Genomic DNA, 14,096 nt, shown 5'->3' with positions numbered 1-14,096 from the left:
ATGCACAAAGTAGATGTCCTAACCGACTTGCCAAAACTATAGTTTGTTAACAAGAAATTTGTGGAGTGATTGAAAAATGAGTTTTAATGACTCCAACCTAAGTGTATGTAAACTTCTGACTTCAACTGTATATATATATAGTATGTATATGTGTATAAATTAAACTGTATAATAAATAAATGTGACTGGTCAATATTTTGGATGAAATCAAATCAAATTGTATTTGTCACATGCTCCGAATACAACAGGTGCAGACCTGATCAACTCTATGCGAAGGAGATGTGTCACACTGCATTTGGCAAATAAATGGTGGTCACAACAGATATTGCCTGGTTTTCTGATCCACGCTCCTACCTTTTTTTTTAAAAGGTAACTGTGACCAACAGATGCATATCTGTATTCCCAGTCATGTGAAATACATAGATTAGGGCCAAATGAATATATTTCAATTGACTGATTTCCTTATATGAACTGTAACTCTAAAATGTTGAAATTGTTGCATGATGCATTCATATTTTTGTTCAATGTATGTTTTTATTTTACCGTTATTTTACCGTTATTTTACCAGGTAAGTTGACCGAGAACACATTCTCATTTACAGCAACGACCTGGGGAATAGTTACAGGGGAGAGGAGGGCGATGAATGAGCCAATTGGAAGCTGATGCCTATATGTGTAGCCTATATCACCCCCAGCCTGTGTGTGGGTGTAATGTTGTTGCTCTGATCCTACCTCATTTGAATATGGGCACTTGAAGGGCCAATCAAATTCTGCCTTTTTCCTGGACTTTGATCTTTCAGTCAAACAATAAGTGCTTACTTTGGTAGATATGGGTATGATAAAAATGAATAGGTTTATGGTGACAGTGACACAGCAGATATTATAGACTGACATTGTAGACGCTACAAGCAACACTATATAAAATGTTTTTTTAAACCCTAACTCAATGTAGAGGATAACCTTTATCAGTGACTGCATAGTCTGTCCTCTCTGACCTAATTGTGTGTGTGTGTGTGTGTGTGTTTGTGTTGTGGTTGACAGAGCAGTGAATTAACAATTAGAGGCTGTGTGGCAATGATCAATGATGGCAGTGCTCAGCTCACCAGTTCATTTACAGGGCAAACATATATAACTGGAATAAATTATACAATCGTACTTTAGACCATTTGCTGGGTGTTGCATTTAGAAATTCTCGGGATTGGGTTTGGAATTTAGGAAATAGATAAGTCTACATGTGAATTGACAGTCTTGTGTGACTGAATCCCTTTTTTTGACAGCGTGTAACTTCTCCGGTGCACACGGTGGCAGTAGCTTTGGTAGCGTACAGGGATTCAATTGGGTGCCGTTTCCTTAACGTAGAATAAGTAACGTAACGACACGAGTGACCTGGTCCGTCCTCCAACATAAAATCAAAGAAACTCTGTGATCTGACAGCGAGTCATATCAGGACAAGAGCAGTAACATCATGGTTTTCGAGGAGAAAATGATCCTGAACGGGGAACCCGAAGATGTAAGACATTAATGAACAATTTTCCATTTAATATGTGGTTAAATAATGAAAGGAACCGTGGGTTTAAGGCCTAGGTTTGCTACTATAGCTAACAGGAGAGACGCCGTGTCTAGCCAGCCGGTACGTCAACTAGCTAGTCCGCTAACGTTAGCTAGCATAGTTAGCCAATAATCTGCTAGGTTGTTTCGAGCAACCAGTGGCAATAAATAGCATGCAAGTTAGCTAACTAGCATGGCTAACAACAGCCGTGGCAAGTAGTCCAGTGTGTTATATCGGTGTCATGTTTCGAGTGCTTTAAAATGTATTTTTCTTTCAGGAGGAGGAGGAAGAAGAGGAGGAAGATATGGTGGTATGTATTGATTTGGTATGATGCGATGTAATCTGCCCACCTTGCATTGGTTCTAAAACCTAAAGAATCTTTTGTCAACTAGCCAACTAGTTAGTTGTCATGCAACTGGGGGGAATAAATAACCAGCCTCATATCTGTTTGTGCTATAGCCAAGTCCGATGTATGGTTGTTTGTTATGCCAGACATGTTGGTTATAGCACAAACAGATCTGGGACCAGGCTAGGGAATAGATGACTTGCGTTCTCAGTAGCCCTGGTCCTTCTGTTCCAGGACCCCCTTGACACAGTGCGGGACAAGTGTGCACAGGCAGAGCACTGCATCCACACCCGGGCAAAACTGGAGGACTGCGAATCCAGGGTGGGCTCCAAGTCCGAGACCGCGGAGGACTGCACCGAAGAGCTTTTCGACTTTCTCCATGCCCGGGACCACTGTGTACGTGAGATCTACCCAGACGCTGTCGCCAGCCGTTAACCATGGGGGTGCAAGGGAAAACATACAACCAGGCATGAGTGGATGTTAGATTGGATTTCGCTTAGTCTGCCAAGAAATTACCTGAGACTGGTTGTCAGACTGCCAAGAGAGATGTCAGTGGGTCCAACTCCTTGTCTCAGTCATCTGTGCAGTTCTCACGTACCACAACTGATACACAAATACATTTGTGTGACTCAACATTTAAACTTCGACAGCCAGATGATACCATTTTTCAGGAGTCAGTGATTTGTATGTACTCTATTGCATGCTTCTCCATTAAGTTCTTCATAATTGGAGAGCTTAGAATTTGAGTAGAACAGTTGGATGATGGCGCGGGACAGAAGGATGTGGAGAAATGAGTAGAGAAAAGCAGACCGACCCTCGTATGGTTATACGGTTGTATGCGTTCAGTCACCAGACGAGGAATGAAGAGAAAATCATTTTGATGGTATAACTAGCTACTTTAGGAGACAAGTGTCACTCACCTTGCATCCATTTGTACTAGACAGTTTGCAAAAACTTTACCTTTCATTTCTGTCCTCCAGGTGGCACACAAAGTCTTCCATTCTGTCAAATAAAGTCCATCCAGCTCCCTGCACTACTGGCAGAAATCCCCTGGCAGATACAGAAACAAGTACCTGGTTTTAAAGGAAACCTCTATGGATCTATGTTGTAACCTCAAATACACACTCTGTTCATGTGAATAAATTGTAAATTAAGTGTTGAATCAGTGTTTTTTTTGTTTTTTTGTAACATGTCGGATTAAGAAGTTATATACGTTTGTTGTCACGCATCTAATCTCGTCTACCAGCTGGCGGTAGCTACCGAGACTGGGAACGAGGTTATTCTGTATCAATGTGGCAAGTGCAGCATAAATGAACTTGGTCATTGGTCTCACAACTGGATAATTGCAAAGAATTACAATTGCTTTATGTTCCCGCTTAAATGCAATTTCACAATGGAAACCTTGTATAGCGTGCCTCCATGCAATCAACAACCCCTGGTACGATCTTACTTTTTGTAGTGTGCACTAAAAGCTGTCACGAGTTCCCCATGAGGCGAATTGGAGCCTCACCTACTTGCTATTGTTTGACAAAGATTATCTAGACTTTGCCTCTTCTTCCTCTGCTATTGGATAGCCTCGAGCCCATCCCTGTGTTGTGATGAGATGACAGAATAATGCAGTTTCCCCACATATACAGCAGTATCATGTGTTTGGAATGTGCGTTGTCCTAGCCCGGATAGCTGTCGATTTGCAGTGGTCATAAACTACAGCGCAAGCGGAGAAGGGGTCTGAGAAATGTGTAATGCAGCTGAACGTTTCTTTGTGATTTCACAGCCGAGGCCTTGCGAGAAATCCTGTTGGCGAATGTTCTGACCTCACAGGTCCCTTAGCCCGTGTAGGGATGTATTTTGGAATATACTGTGATTACAGCTAAACTGGTGGCTGTAATGCACTGTTAACTGTGGATGCCAACTACCCTTAAAACCCCGACGAATAAGGAGTAGGGAGAACCTCCTGACTGCAGTTCAGGGCCGGGCTCACTCTGGGCGGAGTCAAACGCATTTAAGCCGAACCCTTCGAGAAGTCCCTGACTGCATCAGGTGTACTTGGAAGTTGGAGGTGGAAGATAGCTGTCAGAGCGTTATGGACAGAATGGACAACTTTAAACGAGTCATTTTTGGGGCAGAGCCGAATTGGACAGCGATTCTGACAGCCACCGCATGCGGTACAGGTGCCTTGATGCTTTTCCTGAATTGGTTCGGACACAAACAGTCGTGGAAGAAAATCCAGAGGGCGAAAGCCGGAAGAGAAACGTCACTGCAACGAGCAGAGCTTGCTGTCCTTCAGTTCAACGAATCTGTGAGTTTGACTTTAGTTTAGCAAACGCTAGATAACAACCTCAACGAATGAACATTCAACCCTGCTGATAAGTCAGACACAGCTGTGACTCTAGCTTGCAGATAGTACTAGGGTGGCTATCACATCTTCATGTTCTAACCAGTTGCCGCTTAGTCATGCATGCATGTATTGAAAGGAGGAGAAAGTGTATTCAGAGGACCCTACCTTACTGACTGAGATAGCATGACATTTCATTTAGATTTTCAGAGAGGGTAGCTAGATAGCTGGTGGTGTACCTAATGTTCATTCTCTTCCCTCTTTGACTCCCATGTCAGCACCCTGAAACAGACACCTCTCTCATCCTCTCACTGTCACTGGCTGAGCTGTCCAAACAACTGAAGGGCGGAACACTAACTCCAGAAGCTGTGTTCCACTCATACATGGAAAAGGTAATGCACAATTCAATCAACGCCCCCAGCAATCACATATACTGTAGGTTACTCCAGCTTTTTGTAATGTGCATGTTGTGGAATTTTGTGCACTGCATTATTTCTATAGGTGGTGTGTTTTGTTTTCACTGCAAGCATTGGTGACATATTGTACTCCTGCAATGTTTTCTGCAAACCCTTAACCACCTTTAACCTGTTTACGTATTTAAATCGGAAGTCACAGCTAGGGTTGCAAAGGGTCTGAAACTTTCCGGTAAATTTCAGGAATTTTTCCGGGAATGTTCCATGGGAAGTTAAGCCCTGGGATTTGGGCTTAAATTCATCAAAAAGGTTAGTTTATAACAGTGAACCTTTTTTGTGGGATACACATAAGGCAATTCTAGGTCTTGTGGCATATTTTGGTTAAACTATCCCCAATTCAATGGAATTGCAACTCTCTGCAGTGCACTCTTCCATCACATGTACAGCTGATTTTCAAGATCTTGCACACTAATGAGATGCTATTGAACCCACACTACTACACTGTCTGAGCCAAGGACTACATGCTTTCTGGTAAGTTTTGATTACAATACTGGGTGGGGTGAATATATTTTATGATGTATGATTTTTTGTTAACTAGTAAATAGTAGCCTATAGAAAAGTGTGTTTAAATCATTTCTAACTTGTTAACAATTCTGCTAGTTAGTTTCTGCTACCATGTGGGGTTTAGCTTGCTTGAACCTGCTAACATAGGAGTGTTAATTTACCTGTTTCCTTACATGTTTCATTTTAAAACATGTATCTTACAAAGGAGTTGTTTAATCTAACTGCTTAACTAAACTCGGCAAAAAAGAAACGTCCTCTCACTGTCAACTGTGTATTTTCAGAAAACTTAACATTAGTAAATATTTGTATGAACATAAGATTCAACAACTGAGACAAACTGATCAAGTTTGTTGGTTCGACTTTTCTGGGCTCCGTTATTTACTTTAAAAAAAAATATATATATTTTTTTTCACCTTTATTTAACCAGGTAGGCAAGTTGAGAACAAGTTCTCATTTACAATTGCGACCTGGCCAAGATAAAGCAAAGCAGTTCGACAACATACAAAAACAGAGTTACACATGGAGTAAAACAACATACAATCAATGATGTAGTAAAAGAAATAAGACTATATACAATGTGAGCAAATGATGTGAGATAAGGGAGGTAAAGGCAAAAAAGGCCATGGTGGCAAAGTAAATAAAGTATGGCAAGAAAAACACTGGAATGGTAGATTTGTAGTTTGAAGAAAGTTCAAAGTTAAAATATAAATAATATGGTGCAAAGGAGCAAAATAAATAAATACAGTAGGGGAAGAGGTCGTAGTTTGGGCTAAATTATAGATGGGCTATGTACAGGTGCAGTGATCTGGGAGCTGCTCTGATAGCTGGTGCTTAAAGCTAGTGAGGGAGATAAGTGTTCCCAGTTTCAGAGATTTTTGTAGTTCGTTCCAGTCATTGGCAGCAGAGAACTGGAAGGAGAGACGACCAAAGGAGGAGTTGGCTTTAGGGGTGACCAGAGAGATATACCTGCTGGAGCGCGTGCTACAGGTGGGTGCTGCTATGGTGACCAGTGAGCGGAGATAAGGGGGGACTTTACCTAGCAGGGTCTTGTAGATGACCTGGAGCCAATGTGTTTGGCGACGATTATGTAGCGAAGGCCAGCCAACGAGAGCATACAGGTCGCAGTGGTGGGTAGGATTTGGGGCTTTGGTGACAAAACGGATGGCACTGTGATAGACTGCACCCAGCTTGTTGAGTAGGGTATTGGAGGCTATTTTGTAAATGACATCGCCGAAGTCGAGGATTGGTAGGATGGTCAGTTTTACGAGGGTATGTTTGGCAGCATGAGTGAAGGATGCTTTGTTGTGAAATAGGAAGCCAATTCTAGATTTAACTTTGGATTGGAGATGATTGATGTGAGTCTGGAAGGAGAGTTTACAGTCTAACCAGGCACCTTGGTATTTGTAGTTGTCCACAAATTCTAAGTTAGAACCGTCCAGAGAAGTGATGCTGGACAGGCGGGCAGGTGCAGGCAGCGATCGATTGAAGAGCATGCATTTAGTTTTACTTGTGTTTAGGAGCAGTTGGAGACCACGGAAGGAGAGTTGAATGGTATTGAAGCTCGTCTGGAGGGTTGTTAAGTGTCCAAAAAAGGGCCAGAAGTATACAGAATGGTGTCGTCTGCGTAGAGGTGGATCAGAGATTCACCAGCAGCAAGAGCGACATCATTGATGTATACAGAGAAAAGAGTTGGCCCAAGAATTGAACCATGTGGTACCCCCATAGAGACTGCCAGATGTCCGGACAGCAGGCCCTCCGATTTGACACACTGAACTCTGTCAGAGAAGTAGTTGATGAACCTTGCGACGCAATCGTTTGAGAAACCAAGGCTACTGAGTCTGCCGATGAGGATGTGGTGATTAACAGAGTCAAAAGCTTTGGCCAGGTCAATGAATACGGCAGCACAGTATTGTTTCTTATCGATGGCGGTTACGATGTCGTTTAGGACCTTGAGCGTGGCTAAGGTGCATCCATGACCAGCTCTGAAACCAGATTGCATAGCGGAGAGGGTGCGGTGGGATTCGAAATGGTCGGTAATCTGTTTGTTGACTTGGCTTTCGAAGACCTTAGAAAGGCAGGGTAGGATGGATATAGGTCTGTAGCAATTTGGGTCGAGAGCGTCACCTCCTTTGAAGAGGGGGATGACAGCAGCTGCTTTCCAATCTATGGGAATCTCAGACGACACGAAAGAGAGGTTGAACAGGCTAGTAATAGGGGTTGCAATAATTTCGGCAGATAATTTTAGAAAGAAAGGGTCCAGATTGTCAAGCCCAGCTGATTTGTAGGGGTCCAGATTTTGCAGCTCTTTCAGAACATCAGCTGAATGGATTTGGGAGAAGGAGAAATGGGGGAGGCTTGGGCGAGTAGCTGTGGTGGGTGCAGTGCTGTTGAATGCAGTAGGGGTAGTTAGGTGGAAAGCATGGCCAGCCGTAGAAAAATGCTTATTGAAATTCTCAATTATAGTGGGCTTATTGGTGGTGACAGAGTTTCCTATCCTCAGTGCAGTTGGGAGGAGGTGTTCTTATTCTTCATGGACTTTAGTGTCCCAGAACTTTTTAGAGTTCGAGTTGCAGGAAGCAAATTTCTGTTTGAAAAAGCTAGCCTTGGCGTTTCTAACTGCCTGTGTGTATTGGTTTCTAACTTCCCTGAAAAGTTTCATATCGCGGGGGCAGTTCGATGCTAATGCAGAACGCCACAGGATATTTTTGTGTTGGTTAAGGGCAGTCGGGTCTGGGGAGAACCAAGGGCTATATCTGTTCCTGGTTCTAAATTTCTTGAAAGGGGCATGCTTATTTAAGATGGTGAGGAAGGCATTTAAAAAAAATAACCAGGCATCCTCTACTGACGGGATGAGGTCAATATCTTTCCAGGATACCAGGGCCAGGTCGATTAGAAAGGCTTGCTCGTTGAAATGTTTCAGGGAGCGTTTGACAGTGATGAGTGGAGGTCGTTTGACCGCTGACCCATTACGGGTGCAGGCAATGAGGCAGTTATCGCTGAGATCTTGGTTGAAAACAGCAGAGGTGTAATTAGAGGGCACGTTGGTTAGGATGATATCTATGAGGGTGCCCGTGTTTGCGGCTTTGGGGTTGTACCTGGTGGGTTCATTAATAATTTGTGTGAGATTGAGGGCATCAAGCTTGGATTGTAGGATGGCTGGGGTGTTAAGCATGTCCCAGTTTAGGTCACCTAGTAGCACGAGCTCTGAAGATAGATGGGGGGCAATCAGTTCACATATGGTGTCCAGAGCACAGCTAGGGGCCGAGGGGGTTCTATAGCAGGCGGCAACGGTGAGAGACTTGTTTTTGGAGAGGTGGATTTTTAAAAGTAGAAGTTCAAATTGTTTGGGTACAGACCTGGATAGCAGGACAGAGCTCTGCAGGCTCTCTGCAGTAGATTGCAACACCGCCCCCTTTGGTCGTTCTCTTGTCTGAAAACGTTATAGTTAAGGATGAAGATTTCACAGTTTTTGGTGGACTTCCTAAGCCAAGATTCAGACACAGCTAGGACATCCGGGTTGGCAGAGTGTGCTAAAGCAGTGAATAAAACAAACTTAGGGAGGAGGCTTCTAATGTTAACATGCATGAAACCAAGGTTATTACGGTTACAGAAGTCATCAAAAGAGAGCGCCTGGGGAGTAGGAGTGGAGCCAGGCACTGCAGGGCCTGGATTCACCTCTACATCCCCAGAGGAGCAGAGAAGAATAAGTATGAGGGTACGGCTAAAAGCTATAAGAATTGGTCGTCTGTGACGTCCAGAATAGAGAGAAAAAGGAGCAGGTTTCTGGGGGCGATAAAATAGCTTCAAGGTATAATGTACAGATAAAGGTATGGTGGGATGTGAATACAGAGGAGGTAAACCTATGCATTTAGTGATTATGAGAGAGATATTGTCTCTAGAAACATCATTGAAACCAGAAGATGTCGTAGCATGTGTGGGTGGAGGAACTGAGAGGTTGGATAAGGTATAATGAGCAGGAATAGAGGCTCTACAGTGAAATAAGCCAATAAACACTAACCAGAACAGCAATGGACATACTTAACAAATAAACACTCAAAATGTGTACTTGCAGACCCCTGGAATCAAGTTTTGTTTTGACTCAATGGAGGGACATAGTCAGAAAAATGCTGATGAATGTCTTGTTTAAGCTGTGTATGCAATTGGTTCACCTCTGATGCTCACAGGCAATGTGTATTGGAAGAGATTTCTGAATGTTCTTTGCCCAGTATGCACCCCTCCAACCAGACATGCTTTATCTACTCATTTGCTGGATACAGAGTTCAAGTTTTTTTTTTTTTTTTAACCTTTATTTAACTAGGCAAGTCAGTTAAGAACAAATTCTTATTTTCAATGACGGCTTAGGAACAGTGGTTTAACTGCCTTGTTCAGGGGCAGAACGACAGAAGGTCAAGCAAATCAGACTGCAATCGTCTCTGAATGGTGGTTGAATGTTTGTGGGAAAGGAATAATTAACTACATCATCTCCACCCCTCAACCAGTATTCTACAAGGGCACAGACACAAAGGACAACACACACCGGTCTCTACATTGCAGATGAGCTGAAGGCAGTTATCAATGACCTTGGACCACAGAATGTATTTGCACTGGTGACAGCCAATGCTGTGAACATGAAGGCTGCTTGGTCTAAAGTGGAGGAGTCCTACCCTCACAGCACACCCATTGGCAGTGCTGCTCATGCTTTGAATCTGCTCCTCAAGGACATCATGGCACTGAAAACAATGGATACACTCTACAAGACAGCCAAGGAAATTGTTAGGTATGTGAAGGGTCATCAAGTTATGGCAGTAATCTACCTTACCAAGCAAAGTGATAAGAATAAGAGCACCACATTGAAGCTGCCCAGCAGCACCCGTTGGGGTGGTGTTGTCATCATGTTGTACAGTCTCCTGGAGGGGAAGGAGTCTCTCCAAGAAATGACCATATCAGTCTGCTGATATGGACAGCCACATCAAGAGGATCCCCCTGGATGATGTATTTTGGGAGAGAGTGGTAAGCAGCCTGAAACTCCTGAAACCTATAGCAGTAACCATTGCACGGATTGAGGGAGACAATGCCATCCTGTCTGATTTTAAGACTCTGATGTGCCATCCTATCTGATGTAAGAGAATAAATCCGTACTGCCCTGCCCACTTCACTGTTTCTCCAAGCAGAGGAAACTGCAGTTCTGAAATACATCAAAAAGTGTGAAGACTTCTGCCTGAAGCCCATCCACGCCACAGCGTACATGTTGGATCCCAAATATGCTCGCAAGAGCATCCTGTCTGGTGCAGAGATCAACAAGGCCTATGGTGTCATCACTACCGTGTCTCACCACCTTGGCCTGGATGAGGGCAGGGTTCTTGGCAGTCTGGTGAAGTACACTTCCTAGCAAGTGCTTTGGGATGGAGATGCAATATGGCAGTCGTGCCAACATGCAGTTGAAGTCAGAAGTTGACATACACTTTAGCCAAATATACACTGCTCAAAAAAATAAAGGGAACACAAAAATAACACGTCCTAGATCTGAATGAATGAAATAATCTTATTAAATACTTTTTTCTTTACATAGTTGAATGTGCTGACAACAAAAGCACACAAAAATAATCAATGGAAATCCAATTTATCAACCCATGGAGGTCTGTGACACTTGTCTCCTAAAGTAGCTAGTTATACCATCAAAATGATTTTCTCTTCATTCCTCGTCTGGTGACTGAACGCATACAACCGTATAACCATACGAGGGTCGGTCTGCTTTTCTCTACCCATTTCTCCACATCATCCAACTGTTATACTCAAATTCTAAGCTCTCCAATTATGAAGAACTTAATGGAGAAGCATGCAATAGAGTACATACAAATCACTGACTCCTGAAAAATGGTATCATCTGGCTGTCGAAGTTTAAATGTTGAGTCACACAAATGTATTTGTGTATCAGTTGTGGTACGTGAGAACTGCACAGATGACTGAGACAAGGAGTTGGACCCACTGACATCTCTCTTGGCAGTCTGACAACCAGTCTCAGGTAATTTCTTGGCAGACTAAGCGAAATCCAATCTAACATCCACTCATGCCTGGTTGTATGTTTTCCCTTGCACCCCCATGGTTAACGGCTGGCGACAGCGTCTGGGTAGATCTCACGTACACAGTGGTCCCGGGCATGGAGAAAGTCGAAAAGCTCTTCGGTGCAGTCCTCCGCGGTCTCGGACTTGGAGCCCACCCTGGATTCGCAGTCCTCCAGTTTTGCCCGGGTGTGGATGCAATGCTCTGCCTGTGCACACTTGTCCCGCACTGTGTCAAGGGGGTCCTGGAACAGAAGGACCAGGGCTACTAAGAACGCAAGTCATCTATTCCCTAGCCTGGTCCCAAATCTGTTTGTGCTATAACCAACATGTCTGGCATAACAAACAACCATACATCGGACTTGGCTATAGCACAAACAGATATGAGGCTGGTTATTTATTCCCCCCAGTTGCATGACAACTAACTAGTTGGATAGTTGACAAAAGATTCTTTAGGTTTTAGAAACAATGCAAGGTGGGCAGATTACATCGCATCATACCAAATCAATACATACCACCATATCTTCCTCCTCTTCTTCCTCCTCCTCCTGAAAGAAAAATACATTTTAAAGCACTCGAAACATGACACCGATATAACACACTGGACTACTTGCCACGGCTGTTGTTAGCCATGCTAGTTAGCTAACTTGCATGCTATTTATTGCCACTGGTTGCTCGAAACAACCTAGCAGATTATTGGCTAACTATGCTAGCTAACGTTAGCGGACTAGCTAGTTGACGTACCGGCTGGCTAGACACGGCGTCTCTCCTGTTAGCTATAGTAGCAAACCTAGGCCTTAAACCCACGGTTCCTTTCATTATTTAACCACATATTGAATGGAAAATTGTTCATTAATGTCTTACATCTTCGGGTTCCCCGTTCAGGATCATTTTCTCCTCGAAAACCATGATGTTACTGCTCTTGTCCTGATATGACTCGCTGTCAGATCAGAGTTTCTTTGATTTTATGTTGGAGGACGGACCAGGTCACTCGTGTCGTTACGTTACTTATTCTACGTTAAGGAAACGGCACCCAATTGAATCCCTGTACGCTACCAAAGCTACTGCCACCGTGTGCACCGGAGAAGTTACACGCTGTCAAAAAAAGGGATTCAGTCACACAAGACTGTCAATTCACATGTAGACTTATCTATTTCCTAAATTCCAAACCCAATCCCGAGAATTTCTAAATGCAACACCCAGCAAATGGTCTAAAGTACGATTGTATAATTTATTCCAGTTATATATGTTTGCCCTGTAAATGAACTGGTGAGCTGAGCACTGCCATCATTGATCATTGCCACACAGCCTCTAATTGTTAATTCACTGCTCTGTCAACCACAACACAAACACACACACACACACACACACACAATTAGGTCAGAGAGGACAGACTATGCAGTCACTGATAAAGGTTATCCTCTACATTGAGTTAGGGTTTAAAAAAAACCATTTTATATAGTGTTGCTTGTACAATGTCAGTCTATAATATCTGCTGTGTCACTGTCACCATAAACCTATTCATTTTTATCATACCCATATCTACCAAAGTAAGCACTTATTGTTTGACTGAAAGATCAAAGTCCAGGAAAAAGGCAGAATTTGATTGGCCCTTCAAGTGCCCATATTCAAATGAGGTAGGATCAGAGCAACAACATTACACCCACACACAGGCTGGGGGTGATATAGGCTACACATATAGGCATCAGCTTCCAATTGGCTCATTCATCCCCCTCCTCTCCCCTGTAACTATTCCCCAGGTCGTTGCTGTAAATGAGAATGTGTTCTCGGTCAACTTACCTGGTAAAATAACGGTAAAATAAAAACATACACTGAACAAAAATATGAATGCATCATGCAACAATTTCAAAATTTTAGAGTCACAGTTCATATAAGGAAATCAGTCAATTGAAATATATTCATTTGGCCCTAATCTATGGATTTCACATGACTGGGAATACAGATATGCATCTGTTGGTCACAGAAACCTTTAAAAAAAGGTAGGAGCGTGGATCAGAAAACCAGGCAGTATCTGTTGTGACCACCATTTATTTGCCAAATGCAGTGTGACACATCTCCTTCGCATAGAGTTGATCAGGTCTGCACCTGTTGTATTCGGAGCATGTGACAAATACAATTTGATTTGATTTCATCCAAAATATTGACCAGTCACATTTATTTATTATACAGTTTAATTTATACACATATACATACTATATATATATATATACAGTTGAAGTCGGAAGTTTACATACACTTAGGTTGGAGTCATTAAAACTAATTTTTCAACCACTCCACAAATTTCTTGTTAACAAACTATAGTTTTGGCAAGTTGGTTAGGACATCTACTTTGTGCATGACACAAGTAATTTTTCCAACAATTGTTTACAGACAGATTATTTCACTTATAATTCACTGTATCACAATTCCAGTGGGTCAGACGTTTACATACACTAAGTTGACTGTGCATTTAACCAGCTTGGAAAATTCCAGAAAATGATGTCATGGCTTTAGAAGCTTCTGATAGGGTAATTGTCATAATTTGAGTCAATGGAGGTGTACCTGTGGATGTATTTCAAGGCCTACCTTCAAACTCCGTGTTTCTTTGCTTGACATCATGGGGAAATCAAAAGAAATCAGCCAAGACCTCAGAAAAAAAATTGTAGACCTCCACAAGTCTGGTTCATCCTTGGGAGCAATTTCCAAACGCCTGAAGGTACCACAATCATCTGTACAAACAATAGTACGCAAGTATAAACACCATGGGACCACGCAGCCGTCATACCGCTCAGGAAGGAGACGCGTGATCCTACCTGACCTAAGACAGGGAA

The 14,096-nt window shown here is 42.8% G+C and overlaps 3 protein-coding genes across 3 annotated transcripts in view; 2 read left to right on the top strand and 1 right to left on the bottom strand.

Moving 5' to 3' along the window:
- The first annotated feature begins 1,336 nt into the window (after positions 1-1,336).
- Positions 1,337-3,056, top strand: LOC115158026 (cytochrome b-c1 complex subunit 6, mitochondrial). The gene is made up of 4 exons (XM_029706482.1): positions 1,337-1,509; positions 1,826-1,858; positions 2,129-2,290; positions 2,875-3,056. The coding sequence occupies exons 1-4, from the start codon at positions 1,465-1,467 to the stop codon at positions 2,905-2,907; spliced, it is 273 nt and encodes a 90-aa protein (XP_029562342.1). The 5' UTR covers positions 1,337-1,464; the 3' UTR covers positions 2,908-3,056.
- A 369-nt stretch (positions 3,057-3,425) lies between these two features.
- LOC115158024 (vitamin D3 hydroxylase-associated protein) overlaps positions 3,426-14,096 on the top strand; it is a 33,904-nt gene continuing 23,233 nt past the window's right edge. The window contains exons 1-2 of the mRNA XM_029706479.1: positions 3,426-4,193; positions 4,508-4,621. Coding sequence (XP_029562339.1) covers positions 3,978-4,193; positions 4,508-4,621 — 330 coding nt within the window. The 5' untranslated portion in view covers positions 3,426-3,977. The remainder of the gene's footprint in view (positions 4,194-4,507; positions 4,622-14,096) is intronic.
- LOC115158025 (cytochrome b-c1 complex subunit 6, mitochondrial) lies at positions 10,810-12,390 on the bottom strand. Its single transcript, XM_029706480.1, has 3 exons — positions 12,130-12,390; positions 11,781-11,813; positions 10,810-11,510 (listed from the first exon to the last, which is right to left on the bottom strand). Exons 1-3 carry the CDS (start codon positions 12,172-12,174, stop codon positions 11,310-11,312), a joined length of 279 nt encoding a protein of 92 aa, XP_029562340.1. The 5' UTR covers positions 12,175-12,390; the 3' UTR covers positions 10,810-11,309.

Source organism: Salmo trutta, chromosome 22 (assembly GCF_901001165.1).
Source record: "Salmo trutta chromosome 22, fSalTru1.1, whole genome shotgun sequence".
NCBI lineage: Eukaryota > Metazoa > Chordata > Actinopteri > Salmoniformes > Salmonidae > Salmo > Salmo trutta.
Note: the sequence above shows the minus strand (reverse complement) of the source record. Positions and strands in the feature narration are given on the sequence as shown.